Source organism: Thalassophryne amazonica, chromosome 1 (assembly GCF_902500255.1).
Source record: "Thalassophryne amazonica chromosome 1, fThaAma1.1, whole genome shotgun sequence".
NCBI classification, from domain to species: domain Eukaryota; kingdom Metazoa; phylum Chordata; class Actinopteri; order Batrachoidiformes; family Batrachoididae; genus Thalassophryne; species Thalassophryne amazonica.
In genome coordinates, this window is record NC_047103.1 from 40,001,094 (window position 1) to 40,028,917 (window position 27,824).

General features: G+C 40.5%; 1 protein-coding gene across 2 annotated transcripts in view; it reads left to right on the forward strand.

Annotated features, from left to right (window-relative positions):
- The first annotated feature begins 10,544 nt into the window (after positions 1 to 10,544).
- nphp3 (nephronophthisis 3) overlaps positions 10,545 to 27,824 on the forward strand; it is a 64,970-nt gene continuing 47,690 nt past the window's right edge. For both annotated transcript variants that reach the window (XM_034168460.1, XM_034168470.1), the window contains exons 1-12: positions 10,545 to 10,610; positions 17,795 to 18,178; positions 20,171 to 20,296; positions 20,375 to 20,525; positions 20,757 to 20,909; positions 21,112 to 21,245; positions 24,835 to 24,995; positions 25,119 to 25,275; positions 26,492 to 26,566; positions 26,662 to 26,829; positions 26,933 to 27,036; positions 27,193 to 27,307. In XM_034168460.1, the coding sequence (XP_034024351.1) occupies positions 10,557 to 10,610; positions 17,795 to 18,178; positions 20,171 to 20,296; positions 20,375 to 20,525; positions 20,757 to 20,909; positions 21,112 to 21,245; positions 24,835 to 24,995; positions 25,119 to 25,275; positions 26,492 to 26,566; positions 26,662 to 26,829; positions 26,933 to 27,036; positions 27,193 to 27,307 (1,782 nt within the window). In that variant the 5' untranslated portion in view covers positions 10,545 to 10,556. The remainder of the gene's footprint in view (positions 10,611 to 17,794; positions 18,179 to 20,170; positions 20,297 to 20,374; positions 20,526 to 20,756; positions 20,910 to 21,111; positions 21,246 to 24,834; positions 24,996 to 25,118; positions 25,276 to 26,491; positions 26,567 to 26,661; positions 26,830 to 26,932; positions 27,037 to 27,192; positions 27,308 to 27,824) is intronic.

The window sequence follows — 27,824 nt, forward strand, 5'->3', positions numbered from 1 at the left end:
GCATGCACTGTGTCAAAATGGATAAATACCCACACTTCTCTTTACAGGTATAGACTCTCATGAACTAGTTCCAGTGCCAGAATGTTTCAATTTTGCATTTCAGCTTAAATTTTGCTTGCAAGAGAAAAATTGAAGTTACGCAATTTTGATTTTTCACAAAAATAACCCATAATTGACCACAAAAATCACCAGATGAGCAATTGATTAAAAAAAAGAAATTTCAACCATGCAATTATATGGATGTAAAGATTATATATACTAAATTTCAAGTTTGGGCAATATATATTTTTTTAATTTTTCTGAAAAGTCAGAATTTTTATGAATACAGATCCAACAACACATACAATGTCATGTAATCTAAAAATACTTTCAAGGTTTACCTGAATGATTCATTTCTTATATGTATTTAATAGTTAAATACACAGTGAAGAAGTAATATTTCCTACAAAATCTTTAAAATGCACACATTTGCAAACAAAGTGCTCTTAATCTAGGTATACCATGTATACCAAACAAAGCCATCATGTCCGAAAACTATGTTCTTGGGTTATATACAGGAAAACGTGTTTTCTGCAGACACAGCACAGGCAAATAGGCTAATAGTAAATCAGCTACTGTAATATTTTTCATCAGTATGCATGTTATGTGTGCAAAAACCATGGGAGAAAATTGTGAAAGCCAAGTGTGTTACACAATGTCTTTTGATGATATTCATCTTGCAAAGTCAACCCTAGAGCACATTTTGCCTCCATGATTGATGAGAATATGATTAGGCAATGGTCAGAATTCCCAGAAATTCTTTGACCTATTTCTGGGAAACCAGGTTGCAATTAGGTTGTTCAGTTAATCCCACCTTCTGGGAAATTCTAAATATAGCCTGACCTTTTTCTGGGAAATTGTCAAAATTATCATTCATTTGGGTACCCTGTGCTGTTGCATCCATCAGCAATACAGTTTTTACCAACTTAAAATAATTGTATAATTATTATAGTTATTATGTAATAACTGTATATTCACATTTATAGCCCATTGATTAAGACTTAACATCATATAGTCAATGTGCGATTTCACACAATATTGCCTATTGTAAAAAAATAAAAAATTAGAAATATTTCTTGCCCAAACTTGAAATTTAGTATATATCATCTTTACATCCATATAATTGCATGGTTGAAATTTCAATTTTTTAATCAAATGCTCACCTGGTGATTTTTATGGTCAATTAGAGGGTATTTTTGCGAAAAATCAAAATTGCACGATTTCAATTTTTCCCTCACAAGCACAATTTTGGCTGAAATGGAAAAATGAAACATTCTGGTGTTGTAACTGATTCATGAGAGTCTATGTAAGAAGAAGCGTGGATATTTATCCATTTTGACACAGTGCATGCTTAAAGTCAGACCTCGTTTAGAAAAAATACCATTTTTGGCAGTTTTTAAGAACAGTTGGATAAAAAATGAAGCCAGATATCATTGTTTTGATGCCAGATATGGCTTTTCCAGTATGATTTTACCTAAAATGGTGAGTTTGAAGGATTTCACTTAATTTGGCTAGGCTATATTGCTCTCCAAAGTTGGCCAGAAAGTGCTTTTTTCAAATAAGAGCAAAAATGCTGCAATTTTGAAACTGCTCCTGTGCTTAAAGTATTAGAGCTGGCTCATTAAAACTTGGGGTATTTCCATTTCTCTGGCAGGGGAACAAGTACAATTTTCTTTTTGTGGAAGGGGTCATGTGGGGAATTTTTTAAAATTTGACCCATTTGGAATGACCCAGTAGCCTTTGTTTGCAATTACAGAGGTCAAATGTTTCCTGTAGTTTTTCACCAGGTTTGCACACACTGCAGGAGGGATTTTGGTCCACTCATCCATACAGATCTTCTCCAAATCTTTCAGGTTTGGAGTTTTAGCTCCCTCCAAAGATTTTCTATTGAGTTCAGGTCTGGAGACTGGCCAGGCCCCTCCAGGACCTTGAAATGCTTCTTATGGAGCCCCTCCTTAATTGCCCTGGCTGTGTGTTTGGGGTCATTGTCATGCTGGTGTTGGTGAAAGTGTAATGCATGGACCCACAACAGGGGGCGTAAATGAACGGTCAATAGATAAACCAATAAATACAATTTATTGCAGCAAATGTGCACAACAGGTCAAATACCAATACCAAATACCAATAGTATACTTAAAGTTCAGGAAATGAGGAGTGGGAAACGTCAACTCCCTCCAACCTCCACAAACCCAGCTCCAAGCTGCAAGCATACAAAGGTTACGACTGCAAACTCAGTAGCAAATAATGTGCGAACGGCACAGAAACGGCTGAGAGGTTACCTGTGAGGTAACCTGATATCTCGGCAGAGATGTGGTGTCTCCTCCAGGCTTTTATGGTGATGCTGATGGTGATTGCTGACAGCTGTCAGTCCTGGCTCCTGGATGGCAACTGCGCCCTCTGGTGCCTGAAACCTGACAACAGGCAGGGCGCCCTCTGGCGTTGGCCAGCAGTACCTCTTCTTCGGGCGGCCCACACAACAGCTGGAAGACCCAGCCATGACCCATCTTCAATGCTCTTACTGAGGGAAGGAGGTTGTTTGCCAAAATCTCACAATACATGACCCCATCCATCCTCCCTTCAATACGGTGCAGTCGTCCTGTCATCCCGTAGTAGATGAGCACCCCCAGTGTATGATGTTTCCATCCCCATGCTTCATGGTTGGGATGGTTTTCTTGGGGTTGTTCTCATCCTCTAAACATGGCAAGTGGAGTTGATTCCAAAAAGCTCTATTCTAGTCTCATCTGACCACATGACCTTCTCCCATGCCTCCTCTGGATCATCCAGATGGTCACTGGTGAACTTCAAACGGGCCTGGACATGTGCTGGCTTGAGCAATGCTCTTACTGAGGGAAGGAGGTTGTTTGCCAAAATCTCACAATACATGACCCCATCCATCCTCCCTTCAATACGGTGCAGTCGTCCTGTCATCCCGTAGCAGATGAGCACCCCCAGTGCATGATGTTTCCATCCCCATGCTTCATGGTTGGGATGGTTTTCTTGGGGTTGTTCTCATCCTCTAAACATGGTAAGTGGAGTTGATTCCAAAAAGCTCTATTCTAGTCTCATCTGACCACATGACCTTCTCCCATGCCTCCTCTGAATCATCCAGATGGTCACTGGTGAACTTCAAACGGGCCTGGACATGTGCTGGCTTGAGCAGGGTGACCTTGCTGCCCTGCAGGATTTTAAACCATGACAGCATCATGTGTTACTAATGTAATCTTTGTGACTGTGGTCCCATCTCTCTTCAGGTCATTGAACAGGTCCTCCTGTGTAGTTCTGAGCTTTCTCAGAATCATCCTTACCCCACAAAGTGAGATCTTGCATGGAATCCCAGACCGAGGGAGATTGACAGTCATCTTGTGTTTCTTCCACTTTCTAATAAATAATCATAACAGTTGTTGTCTTCTACCAAGCTGCTTGCCTGTTGTCTTGTAGTCCATCCCAGCCTTGTGCAGGTCTACAGTTTTGTCCCTGGTGTCCTTAGACAGCTCTTTGGTCTTGGCTATGGTGGACAGGTTGGAGTGTGACTGATTGAGTGTGTGAACAGGTGTCTTTTATACAGGTAACAAGTCAAACAGGTGCAATTAATACAGGTAAAGAGTGCATAATAAGAGGGCTTCTTAAAGAAAAATTAACAGGTCTGTGAGAGCCAGAATTCTTGCTGGTTGGTAGGTGTTCAAATACTTACTTGTAGCAGTAACATGCAAATAAATTATTAAAAAATCATACATTGTGATTTCCGAATTTTTTTTTTTTTTTTTTTTTTGATTATGTCTCTCACCGTGGACATGCACCTAAGATGACAATTTCAGACCCCTCCATGATTTCTAAGTGGGAGAATTTGCAAAATCGCCGGGTGTTCAAATACTTATTTTCCTCACTGTATGTGTATATATATATATATAATGCTTTCAATTAATCCCATATTTTTGACTTGGTGTACCTAATTAATTTGCAGACTGTTAGATAGCGATAGTGTAGATCTATACGTGTTGGCCAATACACATTCAACTTTCAATTATGTGTACCATGTAGCTATACTGTTGGTGTCTGCTCGGTTGGTTGGACGGGAAGGCTGGATGCACCCAGGCGGGCTTGGGAGAGAGTCGTCGTGGGTGGGGGTCATGAGAAAGCAGTGTTTGCTGGAGGCTAGTCGTGCAGGCCAGGTTGGACCCCACCACAGCAGCAGCAGCATCTCGGGGCTGGCTGGCGAGTGGGCGGGCAGAGGGCCACTGAGGCAAGGCAGGCTCCATCGGATGACACCTTGGAGAGATGGGGCGTCTTGTTCTCACCACGAGCTTTGGCACTCACTGTTGGGACCAGCGGGAGCAACGCTGCACCACTCAAACTGTGTCCGTTGGGGTGCTGCGTGTGACGGGGGGCCTTCCAGGCAGGGAAGAACCACCCACCGAAACGCCAGCAGCAAGGCTCAGCAGCAGGGGCCTCCCCAGGGCAGGTAGCAGTTGCCATTCGGTCAGCTGGGAGTTGACCAAGAAAAAAACAGCACCGTGGCACAACTGAGCAGACACCAAGAGGTATTTGTTTATCCCAAGCCAATATTTTCCTACCCATGAGCCCACGCATGCAATCAAAATGCCAGTCTCGCTTATTCAACAGCTTTTAATTCATAATTTGTTTTGTGTGTATAAATAGGTATATACAAAGTATAATAAAAGCACACATCAATACATTAAAGTGATACAAAATTTAACACTTGTAAGAACATTTTATTTAAAATCACATTAATGACATTATGATTAAGACATTACATAGAAGCACACATCGAGCCTCAAATAATCTTAGATTAAAATAACATTCAAACTGAGGTGGTATAATATCTGTCATAATTGATTTTGAAGGAATTTACATCAGGTGAGACTATGTGCTCAGGGAGGCTGTTCCACAAACATACAACTCTATTACTAAAACTAAACTTCCTAATATTAAGACGTGACCTTTTCACCTCAACAGTGAGTATTGTATCTTCGTCTAGTAAATAAAATATTGGGGTCAACTGCCTCAAAACCATGTAAAATTTTGTACTTTAGGTCACCCCGAACTCTTCTGTTCTTAAGAGTTGTTAAACCCAATTCACTTAATCTCTCCTCATAACTCAAATTTTGCCAACCAGGTACTAATTTGGTTGCACGTCTTTGCACCTTTTCTAGCAACAATTTGTCTTTTCCAAAATATGGCGAACCATACTTGTAAGCAATACTCAAGATGGGGGCGTACTGTACATAGCGTTTATACAAAACCAGAAATGACTCTTTGTCAATAAATGTAAAAGCTCTCTTGATCATGCCTTGCACGCAGCCTTGGCTATGTATTTAGAAAAAGACAATTTGTTGGTAATTAATACACCTAGATCTTTCTCTTCACTTACAGGATTTAACATGTTGCCGTTCATGAATTATTCATGACATGGATTTTGATGACCTACATGTAATACTTTACACTTATCTTCATTGAACCCTAACAGCCATTGGTTTGACCATAACATTAAACTATCAATATCTTTTTGTAAATTTGCTGAGTCTACTAGGGACAAGATTGGATGATACACCTTGGTGTCATCTGCAAAGAGCTTACATTTGGTTGATATTGCACCGGGCAAGTCATTAATAATAAAAAATAGGACTGGCCCTAGGACCGATCCTTGTGGAACACCACTAGTTACACTCAACCATTTAGACTTTGCACTGTTAACACATACTCGTTGTTTCCTGTCTCTAAGGAAATCTCAAACCCAGTGACAAAATTTACCAACAATACCATAACTCTGTAGTTTATAAATTAATCTACCATGAGGTACTGAATCAAAGGCTTTTTTGAAATCTAAATATAACACATCAAATAGTAAGCCCCCATCATAAAATGTGGTCCACTCTTCTAGTGTGGTAAGCAAATTAGTGAAACAGGATCTACCTTTCCTAAAACCATGCTGTTCATCACACAGCTTATTAACAGTGTGAGTAACAATTCTATCTCTTACAAGTTTTTTCACAAATCTTTACATATTTGAGAAGTAAGACTTACTGGCCTATAGTTTCCAGTTATACACTTGTCCCCCTTCTTGAAAATGGGGATCATATTAGCAAATTTCCAGATATCAGGTACTTTACTCTGGTCAAAAGACTGTCTAAAAATACAAAACAAAGGAAGTATAATTCATCTGCACATTCTTGAAGGACACGTGGGTGGATCTCATCTGGACCCATAGCTTTGTTTGGACTGGTTATAAATAACAATTTCTTAACATCATTAGGTGTAAAAAATATGTTATCAAGAATGGTTTCTTAAATACAAAAGGTTCTGAAACATCTTCTCCATATATTCTCCATATATACTCGTACAATGCATGAAATCATTAAACCAAATCAAACTTTTATCGTCCTCATGGACAAACACTGATTGAAAGAAACTGTTCAATTCATCTGCTATATCACAATCATTATTAACATCGTCACCATTGATATTTCTAAGTTTGGTAATGGATGATCTAGACTTTGTCTTACTGTTCGCATACATATACGTAGAAAGCCTTACTGTTTTTCTTAACACGTTTACAAAGATTCTTTTCATACTCCCTCTTAGCCTTTCTTACTTCTCTATTAACAGCATTTCTTTCCTTTACAAACTCTTGATATCTAACATATGATCTACTGTTCTGATATCTCTTCCAAGCAAAGTATTTCCTTCCTTCAAAGTATTTCCTTCCGTCAGCTTTGCGGTGCACTGACACAACGGTCAGCTGAAGCAATATGTTTGAACTTATTCCCACGTCAGGACAGCATGCTGGCGTCCGTGCTTCACAGTAGTTATGTGACGTCGTATCCTACACGCCACCACAGGTGTTCCCGAGCTGTGACTTGTGATCACAGATATCTGAACAGCTGCACGTCGCACGGGGACACGCCCACCACTGCCAGCGGCCCTCGGCAGCTCACAGAAAAAAAAGGCTCACTGTCTGTGGCTTTGTTCTGTGATTTTTAATTTATGTATGTATGTATTTTGTGTTTGTCCTGCATCTGTCTGATGTCTGTGGTGTGATGTAACACCTTGCGTGCAGGGTCACGTCCAGCTGTCACTCGGCGGTCAGCTGACATGCGCCGTATGTCTACAGCAAAGCGTATGAGCAAAGCAATCACAAATGAATGAGTTCACACCTTCGCCCTTATTTGTTTCATGTAATTTCCATTCTGTCTGTCATGTAAACTACAGTTTATGTGGCGGAAGTGACTTCAGTTCAGCCATTTGTGTTGGGGGTGGACAACGATGATGGTGACATACTCCACACGCCATTTGTGTGTGTGTGTGTGTGGGGGGGGGGGGGGGGGGTTCAACACAGTCACATCCATGTGTGTTGCTAGATTACACCACTTTCATGTGGCACTTAGATACTTTTCACAGACAGGTCGAATGTGATCGCCTGCTGTCTACCGTCATACCAGGTGCGTGAATAGCCCCACCTTTTCTAAGTGTGCAGCGAGACATTTTAGATGTTTGTGTGTGGCACCTGGGAATCTGCCCAACACCTGCCGAGAGGGGGATCGAATGAGCACGCGCAGGGCATTTGTTGTCTTGTGGTTGCTTGTGTGCGCAAATGGTTGTAGCTTCAGGTGTAGGAGGCATTGGAGGCAGCTCCGATTTTTCATGAATGGCATGCAGTTCCTCCTTCGTGCTGTATTCGGCTTCAATCGTGTTACATGTGAAGGAGTCCTTAAGAAAACAAGCCTGTTCTTCTTTAAACCTGACAAGAACTGGATTACGCGCTAATATCACTGAGTGCCATGGTTGTTCTCATATAAAATAAGTGACACTTGTGAACATTAAAGTAACTGGGGTTTTATTTCTAAGTATCTTATGGGGAAGAAAGTGATTTTCCAGGTTTTTTCAAGTAAAAAGGCATTCCAGCAAATGTTTTCACTTTGCACATGTGAACTGTGGTTGGCTGACACAGCTGTTCCTGTGTGTCTACCTGTCTAAAACATTCCAAGGATCCAGCATTCTGAGCAAGTTCACTCACTCCTGTTATGTATTGTCAAACCTTCTCCACCTCAGACCAGGTTACCCTCCCAGCGACACAAAGATCATCTTTCTTTGTCAGTTAAACCAAATCAGCCTGCTCAGAGGGTTTAGCAATAAAACTGTAAATAGCCTATGGCCTATATCGGCCCTAAGGCCCAGATGTGTGAACCAAAGAGCCAATGACTCGTCAGATGAGATGCCAGTACAACGCAACCGGTACCCATTTATTTCCAGATGGACAGAGGTGATGGAGATGACGTCTCTTGTCTGACGACACAGCGTGACTGGAAACTGAGCCCCGGTGTACATATTTGTTGACCCAACTCCTGATCCACTGTTCCACCTGTTCTACCTATGTATCAATAACTTTATATTGTACTTTCATAACAAATACAAAGTCAAAATGCTTTACAGCATCTAGCAGAGGTTTCTGTAACAACAAATAAACAATATTACACTCAACAAAAATATAAATGCAACACTTTTGGTTTTGCTCCCATTTTGTATGAGATGAACTCAAAGATCTAAAACTTTTTCCACATACACAATATCACCATTTCCCTCAAATATTGTTCACAAACCAGTCTAAATCTGTGATAGTGAGCACTTCTTCTTTGCTGAGATAATCCATCCCACCTCACAAGTGTGCCATATCAAGATGCTGATTAGACACCATGATTTGTGCACAGGTGTGCCTTAGACTGCCCACAATAAAAGGCCACTCTGAAAGGTGCAGTTTTATAACACAGCACAATGCCACAGATGTCGCAAGATTTGAGGGAGCGTGCAATTGGCATGCTGACAGCAGGAATGTCAACCAGAGTTCATCACACAATATGTGCAAAATTGTTTTAAAGCGTGACCACTCAAGGTGCACAGAGAAAAACAATTGTTTAAATAATGGTGGAAATGCAAACTAAAGGCATTTTAGGCCTGTCAAAACCCACGTCTTGACCATATGGATCACACACGGGTGTGAATTATTAATATGGGTCATCTAACCAATGATAAACAAATGAGTTCTCACATTTGGCTGGTTGTAATGTCGACATGAAAGGGCTAAACACACATCTTGGCAAAATGCTTTATTAGTAGAGAGACGTACAAAATCTGTAGTGAGATCTGTAATGAGAGTAGGATACAGATTGATTTGAGCCTGCGATGTGGAGATATTCTCTGGAAAGAAGGGGAATGAAAGTCAAGAATAAGACAGCGCACATGTGTGGTATTTGGGGTGGGGGAAGCATGGTGGAATTGTGAGGTTGCAAGAAGCAGAGATAGGTTTAAATACTTGGGGTCAACTGTTCAAAGTGAAGGAGAGGTGCAGAAGAGAGTGCGGGAAGGGTGAAGTAGGTGGAGGAGTGACAGCAGGACTGATTTCCAAAACGGGATGTCTACAAGGCTGTAGTGTGAGACCAGGGGCATGAAAAAAAAACAAAACAAAATGTGAGACTGGGCTGCGTTTTGCTGAAAATGTTTCAATGTGCCTGGGGCATATCAGAGGGACAGTGCATATGGGACATTTAGGAGACAAAGTCAGAGAGGTGACACTGAGATGGTTTGGACGTGCAGACGAGGGACTCTGGGCTTATTGAGAGAAGGATGCTGACAACGGGGGTACCAGGTAGGAGGAGAAGAAGGCCACAGATGAGGCTTATGGATGATGTGAAGAAGGACATGCAGGTAGTTGGTGTGACAGAAAATGATGCAGAGGTGATCTGCTGGGAGAGAGACCCTTCGGGTGCTCCCTTAATTTCACTCGTGGTCGGGGTCGCCACAGCAAATCTGAGATGGATCTACATGTTGAATTGGTATATGTTTTATGCCAGATGTTGCAACTTCCTGATGGATTAGATGGAGAAACGTGACAGGGATTTGAACCAGGAACCTTCCGCACTGAAACCAAGTGCACTAACCACTTGTCCACCACCCCTGCGCATGGTGATCTGTTGTGATGACCCCAAATAGGAGCAGCCAAAAGCAGTATTCTTCATGAATGCCCAAGCTTATGTTTTCCACATGATGTAGTGTGAGAACTCAGGATGTAGGAATTTTGTTTGAGATGGATAAAGAACGGGAGTGGAATTACCAAGAAGTAAGTACAACTCATGAGGGCTGTAGTTCCGCTACTTCATACAGTCAGTTTTGTTGAACACAGAAAAAATGTTGACACCTTCTCCATAAGGAACTTGAACTTTTTTTTTATATATTTCTTGTATATCTCTTTAACTTGTGTTTTGTTCGTTTGTTTGTTATTGTATTTGTTGAAATAAAGTATTGGGGGAAAATACAGTCACATCAAACTGTTGAATTCTTTAATTAATTACATGTCTTGTAACTGTTCGGGGTTAGTATGTTTAGTCCAAAGTTCAGATCCTATATATTTATCACGTAATGTTGAGGGGTTAGTAGTAATCATGGTGATAAAAAAATAATAATCCAATTTTACTTTCTTTATTTTGATCTTTATGAGCACCCGTAGCATGGATTTGTTACCAAGGCAGCCAGGAAGAAGCTGTGCAGCGGGCAGGCGCACTGTGAGTGATGGACTGAGATTTGTTTCGATATATTTTCAAGTATTTACGATTTTTTTTATTAATATCGTAACAAAATTCAGAAGTCATTCTTTGTTATTTCCCAAAAACGCCGCGTCATGAAAGAAGAGCTAACTTTGGAAATGTAAACAGTAGCAGTAGCAACCGCTAAACGTGTAGTAATGCTAGCTAGCCGAACTGTTAGCTAGTAATTAAAAAGTTCTGTTTTGCAGACAGTTCTTACATTTTGTGGTGTTAACTTTATGGCATGTTCGTTATTCAATTGAATGTTAGCGGAGTAAATTTGTTTTGTAGTTGTAACAGTTAAACGGTGTGATCTTCTACAACCTGTTAAGTTTTGCATTGCTGTCGTCTTTGCCATCATACAACTCCTGGCAATAATTATGGAATCACCGGCCTCGGAGGATGTTCATTCAGTTGTTTAATTTTGTAGAAAAAAAGCAGATCATGACACAAAACTAAAGTCATTTCAAATGGCAACTTTCTGGCTTTAAGAAACAATATAAGAAATCAGGAAAAATAATTATGGCAGTCAGTAACGGTTACTTTTTTTAGACCAAGCAGAGGGAAAAAAATATGGACTCACTCAATTCTGAGGAATAAATTATGGAATCACCCTGTAAATTTTCATCCCCAAAACTAATACCTGCATCAAATCAGATCTGCTCGTTAGTCTGCATCTAAAAAGGATCACACCTTGGAGAGCTGTTGCACCAAGTGGACTGACATGAATCATGGCTCCAACACGAGAGATGTCAGTTGAAACAAAGGAGAGGATTATCAAACTCTTAAGAGGGTAAATCATCACGCAGTGTTGCAAAAGATGTTGGTTGTTCACAGTCAGCTGTGTCTAAACTCTGGACCAAATACAAACAACATGGGAAGGTTGTTAAAGGCAAACATACTGGTAGACCAAGGAAGACATCAAAGCGTCAAGACAGAAAACTTAAAGCAATATGTCTCAAAAATCGAAAATGCACAACAAAACAAATGAGGAACGAATGGGAGGAAACTGGAGTCAATGTCTGTGGCCGAACTGTAAGAAACCGCCTAAAGGAAATGGGATTTACATACAGAAAAGCTAAATGAAAGCCATCATTAACACCTAAACAGAAAAAAACAAGGTTACAATGGGCTAAGGAAAAGCAATCGTGGCCTGTGGATGACTGGATGAAAGTCATATTCAATGATGAATCTCGAATCTGCATTGGGCAAGGTGATGATGCTGGAACTTTTGTTTGGTGCCGTTCCAATGAGATTTATAAAGATGACTGCCTGAAGAGAACATGTAAATTTCCACAGTCATTGATGATATGGCGCTGCATGTCAGGTAAAGGCACTGGGGAGATGGCTGTCATTACATCATCAATAAATGCACAAGTTTACATTGATATTTTGAACACTTTTCTTATTCCATCAATTGAAAGGATGTTTGGGGATGATGAAATCATTTTTCAAGATGATAATGCATCTTGCCATAGAGCAAAAACTGTGAAAACATAGGGTCAATGTCATGGCCTGCAAATAGTCCGGATCTTAATCCAATTGAAAATCTTTGGTGGAAGTTGAAGAAAATGGTCCATGACAAGGCTCCAACCTGCAAAGCTGATCTGGCAACAGCAATCAGAGAAAGTTGGAGCCAGATTGATGAAGAGTACTGTTTGTCACTCATTAAGTCCATGCCTCAGAGACTGCAAGCTGTTATAAAAGCCAGAGGTGGTGCAACAAAATACTAGTGATGTGTTGGAGCGTTCTTTTGTTTTTCATGATTCCTTAATTTTTTCCTCAGAATTGAGTGAGTCCATATTTTTTCCCTCTGCTTGGTCTAAAAAAGTAACCGTTACTGACTGCCACAATTATTTTTCCTGATTTCTTATAGTGTTTCTTAAAGCCAGAAAGTTGCCATTTGAAATGACTTTAGTTTTGTGTCATGTCTGTGATCTGCTTTTTTCTACAAAATTAAACAACTGAATGAACATCCTCTGAGGCCGGTGATTCCATAATTTTTGCCAGGGGTTGTACAAGAACATCTGCAGTGCGAATCAACATTAGTCAAGTCCCTTTAAATTGTTAAATATTCTGAATAATGAGCAGTTGGGTCACATCCAGTCAGATTCATAAGTAGATGGACAGTGAAACAACAAATGATGTACTTTTGCCTCTGCATGAAGGGAGCTGAAATATAACAATGGAGATGTGCTGGTTGTGGAGATTCAGCTTTAATTCAAAGAGGGTGAACAAAAGGATTTCATTATCCATTTCGGTGTTAACAGCCATTTTTATACAAAGTGCCTCCTTTTTTCAGAGCTCATAACCACTTGGGCAGTAAGGATTTTTTTTTGCTACAAATCAGCACTTTCACAGCTAGATTTTGTTAAGTAAGTCAGGGGATCGATACATTACCATTTACAAGTCACTGAATATGTCTTGGACTTCATTTCCCCTATTCATTCATTTTCAATATCCGCTTACTCCAAACAAGGGTCATGGGGGAGCTGGAACCTATTCCAGCAGTCATAGGACAGAGTCGGAGTATACTCTGGACAGGACACCAATGTATTGCAGGGCCACAGGCAGACAGACAGACTCAATCGCACTCACGGCCAATTTAAAGTCTTCAGTTCACCTAACCTGCATGTCTTTAGAAGCGGGAGGAAGTGGGAGAACATGCAAACCCCACACAGAAAGGACCAGCTGAAAAGCAATCCCAGGACCTTCTTGCTGTGAAGCAACTGTGCTAACCATTAAGCGACCATGCCACTCTCACTTACACTAATTACTTATAAATACAAATCAAATCAAATCAATTTTATTTATATAGCGCCAAATCACAACAAACAGCTGCCCCAGGGCGCTTTATATTGTAAGGCAAGGCCATACAATAATTACGGAAAAACCCCAACGGTCAAAACGACCCCCTGTGAGCAAGCACTTGGCGACAGTGGGAAGGAAAAACTCCATTTTAACAGGAAGAAACCTCCAGCAGAACCAGGCTCAGGGACGGGCAGTCTTCTGCTGGGACTGGTTAGGGCTGAGGGAGAGAACCAGGAAAAAGACATGCTGTGGAGGGGAGCAGAGATCAATCACTAATGATTAAATGCAGAGTGGTGCATACAGAGCAAAAAGAGAAAGAAACACTCAGTGCATCATGGGAACCCCCTAGCCGTCTAAGTCTATAGCAGCATAACTAAGGGATGGTTCAGGCTCACCTGATCCAGCCCTAACTATAGACTTTAGCAAAAAGGAAAGCTTTAAGCCTAATCTTAAAAGTAGAGAGGGTGTCTGTCTCCCTGATGTGAATTGGGAGCTGGTTCCAGAGAAGAGGAGCCTGAAAGCTGAAGGCTCTGCCTCCCATTCTACTCTTACAAACCCTAGGAAGTACATGTAAGCCTGCAGTCTGAGAGCAAAGCGCTGTATTGGGGTGATATGGTACTATGAGGTCCCTAAGATAAGATGGGACCTGATTATTCAAAACCTTATAAGTAAGAAGAAGAATTTTAAATTCTATTCTAGAATTAACAGGAAGCCAATGAAGAGAAGCCAATATGGGTGAGATATGCTCTCTCCTTCTAGTCCCCGTCAGTACTCTAGCTGCAGCATTTTGAATTAACTGAAGGCTTTTCAGGGAACTTTTAGGACAACCTGATAATAATGAATTACATAGTCCAGCCTAGAGGAAATAAATGCATGAATTAGTTTTTCAGCATCACTCTGAGACAAGACCTTTCTAATTTTAGAGATATTGCGCAAATGCAAAAAAGCAGTCCTACATATTTGTTTAATATGCACATTGAATGACATATCCTGATCAAAAATGACTCCAACATTTCTCACAGTATTACTAGAGGTCAGGGTAATGCCATCCAGAGTAAGGATCTGGTTAAACACCATGTTTCTGAGATTTGTGGGGCCAAGTACAATAACTTCAGTTTTATCTGAGTTTAAAAGCAGGAAATTAGAGGTCATCCATGTCTTTGTCTGTAAGACAGTCCTGCAGTTTAACTAATTGGTGTGTGTCCTCTGGCTTCATGGATAGATAAAGCTGGGTATCATCTGCGTAACAATGAAAATTTAAGCAATGCTGTCTAATAATACTGCCTAAGGGAAACATGTATAAAGTGAATAAAATTGGTCCTAGCACAGAACCTTGTGGAACTCCATAATTAACCTTAGTCTGTGAAGAATTCCCCATTTACATGAACAAATTGTAATCTATTAAATAAATATGATTCAAACCACTGCTGCGCAGTGCCTTTAATACCTATGGCATGCTCTAATCTCTGTAATAAAATTTTATGGTCAACAGTATCAAAAGCAGCACTGAGGTCTAACAGAACAAGCACAGAGATGAGTCCACTGTCTGAGGCCATAAGAAGATAATTTGTAACCTTCACTAATGCTGTTTCTGTACTATGATGGATTCTAAAACCTGACTGAAATAGACCATTCCTCTGCAGATGATCAGTTAGCTGTTTTACAACTACCCTTTCAAGAATTTTTGAGAGAAAAGGAAGGTTGGAGATTGGCCTATAATTAGCTAAGATAGCTGGGTCAAGTGATGGCTTTTTAAGTAATGGTTTAATTACTGCCACCTTAAAAGCCTTTGGTACATAGTCAACTAATAAAGATAGATTGATCATATTTAAGATTGAAGCATTAATTAATGGTAGGGCTTCCTTGAGCAGCCTGGTACGAATGGGGTCTAATAGACATGTTGATGGTTTGGAGGAAGTAACTAATGAAAATAACTCAGACAGAACAATCGGAGAGAAAGAGTCTAACCAAATACCGGCATCACTGAAAGCAGCCAAAGATAACGATATGTCTTTGGGATGGTTATGAGTAATTTTTTCTCTAATAGTTAGAATTTTATTAGCAAAGAAAGTCATGAAGTCATTACTAGTTAAAGTTAAAGGAATACTCGGCTCAATAGAGCTCTGACTCTTTGTCAGCCTGGCTACAGTGCTGAAAAGAAACCTGGGGTTCTTATTTTCTTCAATTAGTGATGAGTAGTAAGATGTCCTAGCTTTACGGAGGGCTTTTTTTATAGAGCAACAGACTCTTTTTCCAGGCTAAGTGAAGATCTTCTAAATTAGTGAGACGCCATTTCCTCTCCAACTTACGGGTTATCTGCTTTAAGCTGCAAGTTTGTGAGTTATACCACGGAGTCAGGCACTTCTGATTTAAGGCTCTCTTTTTCAGAGGAGCTACAGCATCCAAAGTTGTCTTCAATGAGGATTTAAAACTATTGACGAGATACTCTATCTCACTCACAGAGTTTAGGTAGCTACTCTGCACTGTGTTGGTATATGGCATTAGAGAACATAAAGAAGGAATCATATCCTTAAACCTAGTTACAGCGCTTTCTGAAAGACTTCTAGTGTAATGAAACTTATTCCCCACTGCTGGGTAGTCCATCAGAGTAAATGTAAATGTTATTAAGAAATGATCAGACAGAAGGGAGTTTTCAGGGAATACTGTTAATTCTTCAATTTCCATACCATAAGTCAGAACAAGATCTAAGATATGATTAAAGTGGTGGGTGGACTCATTTACATTTTGAGCAAAGCCAATTGAGTCTAATAATAGATTAAATGCAGTGTTGAGGCTGTCATTCTTAGCATCTGTGTGGATGTTAAAATCGCCCACTATAATTATCTGAGCTAAGCACTAAGTCAGATAAAAGGTCTGAAAATTCACAGAGAAACTCACAGTAACGACCAGGTGGACGATAGATAATAACAAATAAAACTGTTTTTTGGGACTTCCAATTTGGATGGACAAGACTAAGAGTCAAGCTTTCAAATGAATTAAAGCTCTGTCTGGGTTTTGGATTAATTAATAAGCTGGAATGGAAGATTGCTGCTAATCCTCCGCCTCGGCCTGTGCTACGAGCGTTCTGGCAGTTAGTGTGACTCGGGGGTGTTGACTCATTTAAACTAACATATTCATCCTGCTGTAACCAGGTTTCTGTAAGGCAGAATAAATCAATATGTTGATCAATTATTATATCATTTACTAACAGGGACTTAGAAGAGAGAGACTTAATGTTTAATAGACCACATTTAACTGTTTTAGTCTGTGGTGCAGTTGAAGGTGCTATATTATTTTTTCTTTTTGAATTTTTATGCTTAAATAGATTTTTGCTGGTTATTGGTGGTCTGGGAGCAGGCACCGTCTCTACGGGGATGGGGTAATGAGGGGATGGCAGGGGGAGAGAAGCTGCAGAGAGGTGTGTAAGACTACAACTCTGCTTCCTGGTCCCAACCCTGGATAGTCACGGTTTGGAGGATTTAAGAAAATTGGCCAGATTTCTAGAAATGAGAACTGCTCCATCCAAAGTGGGATGGATGCCATCTCTCCTAACAAGACCAGGTTTTCCCCAGAAGCTTTGCCAATTATCTATGAAGCCCACCTCATTTTTTGGACACCACTCAGACAGCCAGCAATTTAAGGAGAACATGCGGCTAAACATGTCACTCCCGATTACAATCTAATGAAAGGCTCATTAAAAGTCTTCTAACGAGTCTTTCATTGGATTCAGGTGTGTTGGAGCAGGGAGAAAACTAAGAGTGTCAGGAATGTGGCTCTCGAGGACCGAACTTGGCCACCCCTGATATAAAACAATCACAAACCCAGACACACTGACTCAACCTTACCTGCATCAATGTATAAATAGACAGGAGCCTTCACATGTTCAGACCTGTAGCTTTGCTCTTTACATCATTCAGTAAGCATTAGTTTTAGGTTTTACAAGTTTCTAAAAATTCTCATCAGATTTGAGACAATTTATTGTGTGCCAAAGCTTCCAGCACACTGATAGTCTTTGCTTTCCTTTCTTTGATTCTTGGGTTTCCATTCTCTCCTCAGCAAAGACTTTCAGTGAGATTGCAAACTGGGGACGAACATGGACAATTTCAGACAGGTCGCTTTAGGCAAATTAAATGGCAAGGCTTAACTTTGTTTTCTCACTGTTTTGTGGTCATAATGACTAATAGGAGCTTTAATCAGCTTTATTGAAAATAATTTGAAGAATTATTACATGGCTGTATTGGAAAAAAAATAATTTGACTTACTGGTAGTCATGTTTAATTAAAAAAAAATCTTAGTAAATTTGAATGTTATGTTTGATTGAGGCAGATATTGTTTATTTATTCCAACTTTAGGGTATCTATGGGTATCTGAGTAAACCAAAACCTTTTTGGACTGATGCTGCTGGAACCATTATGGGCACTGCATCCTCTATGGTGAGCCCAGGAGAGGTGATTGAGGATGGATATGGCGGTGAAGGTGGGGAGGCCTGTGAGATCCCAGTGGAAGTAAAGCCCAAAGCTCGACTCCTGCGCAGTTCATTTCGTAGAGGGCCTCGTGTGATCGGGGCCAGTTTCAAATCCACTGGTTCTGTGGATCTAGAATATGCTGCAGAGTATGAAAGGCTCCGTAAAGAGTATGAAATCTTCCGTGTGAGCAAGAATAATGAAATCTCATCAATGCAGAAGAAGGAGGCCAAGTTGGATGAGGAGAACAAGAGGCTGAGAGCTGAGTTACAGGTAAAAAAAAAAAAAGAATGTTGAACAAACAGCAGCAGTAATGGATGTACTGTTAGTGAAGTGAAGTTGGTTTAGTGAAATTTCACTGTACAGATCATAGATATGTATGAAGTCATGTTTTCCTGTTACACAGCATGATTGTAAACAGAAAAAGAAAACAACTTGTTGCAGTCAAGTGACATAATTTGCTGTTCAACAAAGGTGTTGCAATAATGCATTTACATACAAAATACACAGGAAAACCAAAATATAATGAATTTGCCCAGTGCCCATATACAGTGGGGAAAATAAGTATTTGACCCCCTGTCAGTTTTGCAGGTTTTCCTACCAACAAAGAATGGAGAGGTCTGTAATTTTTATCATAGGTACACTTCAACTGTGAGAGACAGAATCTAAAAAAAAAAATCCAGAAAATCACATTGTGATTTTTTTTTTTTTTTTTTTTTTTTAATACTTAATTTGCATTTTATTGCATAAAATAAGTATTTGACCCCCTACCAACCAGCAAGAATTCTGGCTCTCACAGACCTGTTAATTTTTCTTTAAGAAGCCCTCTTATTCTGCACTCTTTACCTGTATTAATTGCACCTGTTTGAACTTGTTACCTGTATAAAAGACACCTGTTCACACACTCAATCAATCACACTCCAACCTGTCCACCATAGCCAAGACCAAAGAGCTGTCTAAGAACACCAGGGACAAAACTGTAGACCTGCACAAGGCTGGGATGGACTACAGGACAACAGGCAAGCAGCTTGGTAGAAGACAACAACTGTTATGATTATTTATTAGAAAGTGGAAGAAACACAAGATGGCCGTCAGTCTCCCTCAGTCTGGGATTCCATGCAAGATCTCACTTTGTGGGGTAAGGATGATTCTGAGAAAGCTCAGAACTACACAGGAGGACCTGGTCAATGACCTGAAGAGAGCTGGGATCACAGTCACAAAGATTACATTAGTAACACATGATGCTGTCATGGTTTAAAATCCTGCAGGGCAGCAAGGTCCCCCTGCTCAAGCCAGCACATGTCCAGGCCCGTTTGAAGTTCACCAGTGACCATCTGGATGATCCAGAGGAGGCATGGGAGGATGAGACCATGTGGTCAGATGAGACCAAAATATAGCTTTTTGGAATCAACTCCACTTACTATGTTTAGAGGATGAGAACAACCCCAAGAAAACCATCCCAACCGTGAAGCATGGGGGTGGAAACATCATACTCTGGGGGTGCTCTTCTGCAAAGTGGACAGGACGACTGCACCGTATTGAAGGGAGGATGGATGGGGTCATGTATTGTGAGATTTTGGCAAACAACCTCCTTCCCTCAGTAAGAGCATTGAAGATGGGTCATGGCTGGGTCTTCCAGCATGACAATGACCCCAAACACACGGCCAGGGCAACTAAGGTGGAGCTCCGTAAGAAGCATTTCAAGGTCCTGGAGTGGCCTGGCCAGTCTCCAGACCTGAACTCAATAGAAAATCTTTGGAGGGAGCTGAAACTCCAAACCTGAAAGATTTGGAGAAGATCTGTATGGAGGATTGGACCAAAGTCCCTGTTGCAGTGTGTGAAAACTTGGTCAAGAACAACAGGAAACGTCTGACCTCTGTAATGGCAGACAAATGTTTCTGTACCAGTTGTTAAACTCTGTTTTTCTATGGGGCAAATGCTTATTTTATGCAATAAAAATGCAGATGAATTATTTAAAAATCATACAATGTGATTTACTGGATTTTTTTTTATTTTTTTATTCTGTCTCTCACAGTTGAAGTGTACCTACGATAAAAATGATAGACCTCTCCATTCTTTGTAGGTGGGAAAATCTGCAAAACTGACAGGGGGGTCAAATACTTATTTTCCCCTCTATAGTATAATTTCTGTAGAAGCCTTATACAGTACACCATAAAGCAGTGCCAAGACCACCAGCTCAAATGTACAAAATGGCAAGACCACCAGCTCAAATGTACAAAATCTAAGGAATGACTGTGTTTTCAGGCTCTGCAGAAAACCTACCAGAAAATACTTAGAGAGAAAGAGAGTGCTCTTGAGGCAAAGTACCAAGCTATGGAGAGGGCATCCACCTTTGAACATGACAGGGACAAAGTTAAACGACAGTTTAAGGTAAAGCATGTTGCATATATGTGTCATCCTCTAAGAACATGAATGAAGCCTTCGCCTTTTTGCATAATTGATTGTCAGATTTTCCGGGAGACAAAGGAAAAAGAGATTCAGGATCTCCTGCGGGCCAAGAGAGAGCTTGAAGCCAAGTTGCAGCAGTTGCAGGCCCAGGGCATCCAGGTCTGTGACCCAGATGACTCTGACTCAGATGACAACCAAACTACTGTCACTGGTAACACCCCCACAACACTGCTGTTTTCTTGTAGTATTAATTCTTCCATCAATCTCAATCATTCAACATGCACGTGTTCATTCAGGGTTGCACAGGGTTGTATGGGAAAATAGGATCCTATCATGTTGTGTTTTTGTTTTTCCAAAATATCACTTTTCTCTTAATGTACCACTGCTGGTTTTGTCAGATGTAAACTTGACAACGATCGATTTGCTGTTTCTTTGCCTCTAGCTACAGGGACACATTGCGAGTACTGGGGTGGTGGTGTTTTGGGAAGTGAGCCCTCGATGGGGAGCATGATGCAGTTGCAACAAACCTTCCGGGGACCAGAATTTGCTCATAGTTTGATTGATGTGGAGGGGCCTTTTGCAAATGTGAGCAGAGGTAAGCAAAGTGTGAAGAGGGGCGGGGGTGTGAAAATGCACGAGCTAAAAAAAAGTGCAATCACTACATATTTTTTCATACTGAAAGGAATTTAAAGAGCATTGAAAGGTAACACCACTGATTGACCGCCACTGGCACCACTGATTGACACGTTCTTGACATCTTCCTTTGTTTACCTTCCATTCTTTTGTGTTTCTGTCAGATGACTGGGATGCTGCAGTGGCCAGTCTACTCCAAGTGTCCCCTCATGTGCCCCAGGCCTTATGGAGTAACACAGTACGCTGCTACCTCATCTTTACCCAGGAGACCAAGGCAGAACTGGATATCTTCATTAAGGTTGGTTAAATGTGCTGTGCTGCATAATCCTGTACACATTCTGTTACCAACAACAATTCTAACTCAGATTGCACACTATATGATACCTACTTTTTCTAGGAAAGGAAGTGACCTAAAGCAGAAGCATCAATCGTGTTATCAAGAGTTCATTTCTGAAGCAAACATTACATTTAAAGTGCTTATGAATTGATCACAGGGTCTTAAACTACTGTAATTTTTACATAAATTTATTAATAGCTATTATTGTTTTTATTAGTGAAAGTAAGTATGAAAAGCATCTGCCTGAAGATGTGTGGAAAAGCAAATTACAAAAATCATGTCATATTTCCAAAAGCCGCAGTTTGTTTTTACTACTTTGGGAGGTCCTGTGACTTATACTCCTGTATGACTTTTATACAGAAAATCACACGTTCGTTAATAATAATCATCATTTCCCAGGAATCAACATACTAAACAAAAGATACTCCAATAATAAAAAATCCAATGCAACAGTGCACCAAAATCTGAGAGATAAATAAAAAAATCGAATGGATTCACATTTTTAACTATAGTGTTTCCAGCACTGTGGGTCAGCAATCTGTGATCATCCTTGCCAAATGGCATCCAATATATTGTTCATCACAGCTTTATTTGTCCAGCTTGCTTATTTTTGGAATTTCAAAGTCCTCTGAGGGCACAACAAAATCCACTGTTCTCCATCCGTGTCCATGTGACGTTTTCTGTTTCTCAAACTGCATCAAATAACATTCAGTATGTTGACCAACGCACATTTACGAATTTGTGTATCTTTCTTATTTTTTGGAATTTAAAAGTCCTTATGTTCAGTTACAGCACATGCTGTGGTGTGCACATGTGCTACACTGAGTTCCTGTCTGTTTTTAAACTTGCCCCCAGGGAAATGCTATGTAAAATGAAAAATGCTGTGCCTTATACAACCCCAATTCCAATGAATTTGGGACTTTGTGTAAAATGTAAATTAAAAACAGAATACAGTGATTTGCAAATCCTCTTCAACCTATATTCAGTTGAATATACCACAAAGACAAAATATTTAATGTTCAAACTGATAAACTTTATGCAAATATTTGCTCATTTTGAAATGGGTGCCTGCAACACATTTCAAAAAAGCTGGGACAGTGGTATGTTTACCACTGTGTTACATCACCTTTCCTTCTAACAACACTCAATAAGCATTTGGGAACTGAGGACACTGATTGTTGAAGCTTTGTAGGTGAAATTCTTTCCCATTCTTGTTTGATGTATGACTTCAGTTCAGCAGTCCTGGGTCTCTTGTCGTATTTTGCGCTTCATAATGCGCCACACATTTTCATTGGGTGACAGGTCTGGACTGCAGACGGGCCAGGCTAGTACCTACCCTCTTTTACTACAAAGTCACGCTGTTGTAACATGCGGAATGTGGCTTGGCATTGTCTTGCTGAAATAAGCAGGGACGTCCCTGAAAAAGATGTTGCTTGGATGGCAGCATGTGTTGCTCCAAAACCTGGATGTACCTTTCAGCATTGATGGTGCCATCATGTGTAAGTTCCCCATGCTATGGGCACTAACACACCCCCATACCATCACAGATGCTGGCTTTTGAACTTTCCACTGGTAACAATCTGAATAGTCTTTTTCCTCTTTTGTCCAGAGGACACAACATCCATGATTTCCAAAAACAATTTGAAATGAGGAGTCATCAGACCACAACACACTTTTCCACTTTGCGTCTGTCCATTTCAAATGAGCTCGGCCCAGAGAAGGCAGCAGCATTTCTGGATGTTGTTTCGCTTTGCATGGTAGAGTTTTAACTTGCACTTGTAGATGTAGCAATGAACTGTTTTAACTGACAGTGGTTTTCTGAAGTGTTCCTGAGCCCACACGGTAAGATCCTTTACACGATGTCGGTTTTTAATGCAGTGCCACCTCAGGGATCAAAGGTCACGGGCATTCAATGTTCATTTTTGGCCTTGTTGTTTATGTGTCGAAAGTTCTCCAGATTATCTAAATCTTCTGATTATATTACAGACTGTAAATGATGGAATCCCTAAATTCCTTGCAATGGAACATTGAGAAACATTGTTCTTAAACTGTTTTTTCACGCAGTTGTTCACAAAGTGGTGATTCTCGCCCCATCTTTGCTTGTGAACGGCTGAGCCTTTTGGGGATGCTCCTTTTATACTCAATCATGATACTCACCTGTTTCCAATGAGGTGTTTTTTGAGCATTCATCAGCTTTCCCAGTCTTTTGTTGCCCCATCCCAACTTTTTTGAAATGTGTTGCAGGCATCCATTTCAAAATGAGCAAATATTTGCACAAAAACAACAAAGTCTGTCAGTTTGAACATTAAATATCTTGTCTTTGTGGTGTATTCAGTTGAATGTAGGTTGAAGAGGATTTGCAAATCATTGTATTCTGTTTTTATTTACATTTTACACAACGTCCCAACTTCATTGGAATTGGGGTTGTACTCTGTTACAACCTATCTGTTTTTTCCTCTTCAAGAGACTTTGACAGGACACATACTTTGGTGTGATGTATCATCTGGAAAATACAGTAATCTATTGGATCAGTAGAACAAAAATAATGTTTTAAAGTGCTTATATAGTTGTAATTGCAGTACCAGTCAAAACTGGACACATGTTCCCATTCAACTGCATGGGACAAACAATTTTTTAGAAAAAGAGTGGATCATGGCCCAAGCAGAGGGTCACCTCTTTGAGTCTGGTCTTCTTGAGGTTTCTTCCTCAGAGGGAGTTTTTCCTTACTACTGTTGCTCTGGGGGTTGGTAAGGTTAGACCTTACTTGTGTGAAGCGCCTTGAGGCATCCTTGTTATGATTTGGCGCTATATAAATAAATGAAAATGAAATGAACATAGAGAAGGAATATGACACTTTTTCTCACAACTTTGTACATATAAAAATTCTTGCAGGATTTCATTTATTTACATAATTGAGCACCTTCTTTGGCTTAATCTTGGTGCACGGTGGCTTAGTGGTTAGCACTAATGCCTCACAGCAAGAAGGTTGTGGGATCGCTTCCCGCCCTTTCTGTGTGGCGTGTGCATGTTCTCCCTGTGTCTGTGTGGGTTTCCTCTGGGCACTCCGGTTTCCTCCCACAATAAAAAACTTATTTATGGTCTTCTGCTTTATCTGCGGGCGTTGGACTCTGGCTGCCCACTGCTCATAGTAGTCTAATTGTAATTAGTATGGGTTAAATACAGAGGGAAAATTTTGTTGTATGTATGTACAATAACAAATAAAGGAAATTATTATTATTAATCTTGCTTGCTGAATAACTGCATTAAGAAATTGGGTTTCTGTGATACTTTTGAGACACATGGACTTCAAAAGTAAACCAAGAACTGGAACTCCACTAGACTTTATGAAGTCAGTATTAATCAGTTATAAAATGTCCTGATAGGAGCTGATACTAAAACTGCGGATTGGTTCAAGGCATCGATGTTGTATGTATGAATTTTTCAAAGCATATTTGAGAAGGTTAATTAGATTTAATCTGGTTTGGCTGGATAACTTTGTCCACAACAATACTTAATCCTCATCCTGATTTGTGTTATGTTGTAATTACAGAAACACTCTCCTGTTCTGAGGAAGATGTGTGAGGGTCTTGGCCATTTCTACTTGAATGTGAGCTTCCCAGAGGAGAATGCTGCCTGTTACGCTGTGGAACGCAAGCAGGAAATTGAAAGGAGTGCTGTGTGCGTACTCCTCCTCAAATCCACAGTCTCCAGGTCTCTCCTGAGTTGCACTTATTATTAGTACTAATAGAAACAATGAAACCTTGCCATTCCCCTCATATGTTACATGTTCAAATTGAGAAATGTTCTATATTGTCAAACTGTATGTGTCTGCAGCTCTGTGGTGGAAGACTGTGAGGAAGCTTTTGTAAGGAATCCAGACTGTCATCCACTAGTGCTCTATGTCAGAACTGCAGAAGATCACAGTTTTACTGGAGCCACAAAGCAAATCCTGGAGAGAGTTACCACTGCAGACAAGGCTGCAAAAGTCAAGGTGTGTGTGTGTGTGTGTGTGTGTGTGTGTGTGTGTGTGTGTGTGTGTGTGTGTGTGTGTGTGTGTGTGTGTGTGTGTGTGTGTGTGTGTGTGTGTGTGTGTGTGTGTGTGTGTGTGTGTGTTGTTCCTTCATTATGTTTGTCTCCCTCTGGTGTCTGCTGCATAGGTGGCTGCTCTGGTGTCTTATTCACTTGCCATTTATCATGTTTGCCACTCCGTTTTTTTTTTTTTTTTTTTTTTTTTTTGTGTCATGTTTTGATGCTCCTGTTAGGTTCTGTCAATTATGCTATCACTCTCTGTTCAGAATTTCTGATTGCCCTGGCTGCCCATCTATCTAGCAGTCTTCCTCTTGGAGGTGTCCCTGGTCATACTCTTTACTCCACCACAGTTCAGAACTACACGGGTGCTGAGTGCACCACGCTTGTTCACAGCTCACATCATCTGGTCCGTTTGCCGATCTGTCCATCAGTCTGCCTGACTGTTAATTTAGCTGCTCAGCCTGTCATTCATGAGCCTGCCTCATAACAGTCTCTCTGGTCAGCCAGTATATCACCACGCTCAGTCTGCCATCCTCTGAAGCTAAGTAGAGTCTGCCCTGCAAGGATCTGGATGTGTTAATGCTGCATGTCTCATCTGCCTTCACTTTCTGTAGTGAACTATGTTCAGTCTTGCACTTAGTGTTGGTACAATCTCAAGGGCCCATGACACTTTCATGGGCAAAATGGTGTGAAAGTGATTTTGTGTTGCCATTGACAATTTTGAACATGATGGAACTGCTGCATTGTGGTCTGATTTCACCAGGACCCGTGTTCATGACACATGTGCGGCAGATACTCTGCAGTGCAACCTAAATTTCTGTTACAATCATGGGAAAATGCACATTTGTATTGCATTATTGTGTAGTGAGTGGCTGGCTTTAGAGACTCTTGGCGAAACCCAGATTCTCCAAATGCTCAAATTTGGGCTTACCAGACACACCTTCATTTACGATGCCTGGTTCAGATTTGGTGAAAATCAAAGAAATTGTGTTGATATGTTGATAAGTTATGATATGCACAAGAAAGTCTAATTGATGCACGTATGCAGGGATGTAGTGCAGTTCTGTATCTCTGTTATGGCCTTAAAGCTGGTGAGAGATAAAAAATAAATAAAGTAACCACAGTGTCATTTGTATGGCCACACACTTGTTCTCCTGACGTTTTGAACATTAACCTAGGTGGTGGATCATAGTGGCTCTCCAGAGGATGGGGCAAACAGGATTTATGTTCAGCTACAGAAGGTCATTAGACAGGTACAGCAATCCCAGTCTTTTGGCAATCCATAGACAGTGAATATTGTGTGCACTCTCCTCTAGCCTGTATAACTTCCTCTGCACCCACTGTTTAGGAGTTGCTGGGACTGGATGGAGCAGATGTTGACTCAAAGGATTCTGGACTAGAGGAAGGACGTGAAGAAGACTCAGGAGATATGCTGTGGGACCTGCACGATGAGCAGGAACAGATTGAGTCCTACCAGCAGTCCTGTAATACCACCTCACACTTTGGTTTCCAGAAGGTTGCTGAGAAATCTTTTTTTTTTACTCTAGTCTTTCACTCTAATAGTGTGTAGAGTGCATGCATTTTTCCACAGCTATGATCTAATGTCCTTCTCTACTCAGTATATAGATCGTCTGAATGATATGATAACAGCTCCTCCTCCGACACCGCCTCTGTTGGTGTCTGGTGGTCCAGGCTCGGGAAAGTCACTCCTGATCTCTAAATGGTGACAACACATGAATTCAATGTTTAGCATGTCCTATCACAGCTGGCTACTTCTCAAGTCAAGCTGCCACTTTTTTGTGTCCTTTTAAATCTCACAACAATGTAAATGGTTGGTCAACTTTATCCACTCTTTTAACTGTTGTTTAATCTTCTTCAGGATTGACTTGCATCAGAAGCACTCCCCAAACACTTTGTTCCTTTATCATTTTGTTGGTCGTCCTCTATCCACCAGCTCGGAACCTGTTCTAATTATCAAGCGCCTAACAGTCAAAGTAAGACATTTCTTCTGTTGGTTCTCCAAAGCCCAATTCGAGCATGCAGATTGCAACATTGCAGGTATTGTCATGCCGCTAAGCTTACTATATTTTGATTGTCAAACTTGCATCATCGTCACAGCCTGTTGTGGAAAAAGCATTTACAGTATTCACAGTGCTTCACTTTTTCCACATTTGTTGTGTGATAGTATTACAAAATGAGTAAATTCATTTTTCCCCTCAAACTTCTACTCACAACACCCTATAATGACAACATGAAAAATGTTTATATGTATGTATGTATGTATGTATGTATGTATGTATGTATGTATAATTTTTGCAAATTTAATAAAAATTAAAAACAAAGAAATCACATGTACAAACGTATTCACACCCTCTGCTAAATACTTTGTTCATGAGCCTTTGGCGGCAGTTACAGCCTCAAGCCTTCTTGAATATGATGCCACAAGCTTGGCATACCTATGTTTGGGCAGTTTGGCCCATTACTCTTTGCAGCACCTCTCAAGCTGCATCA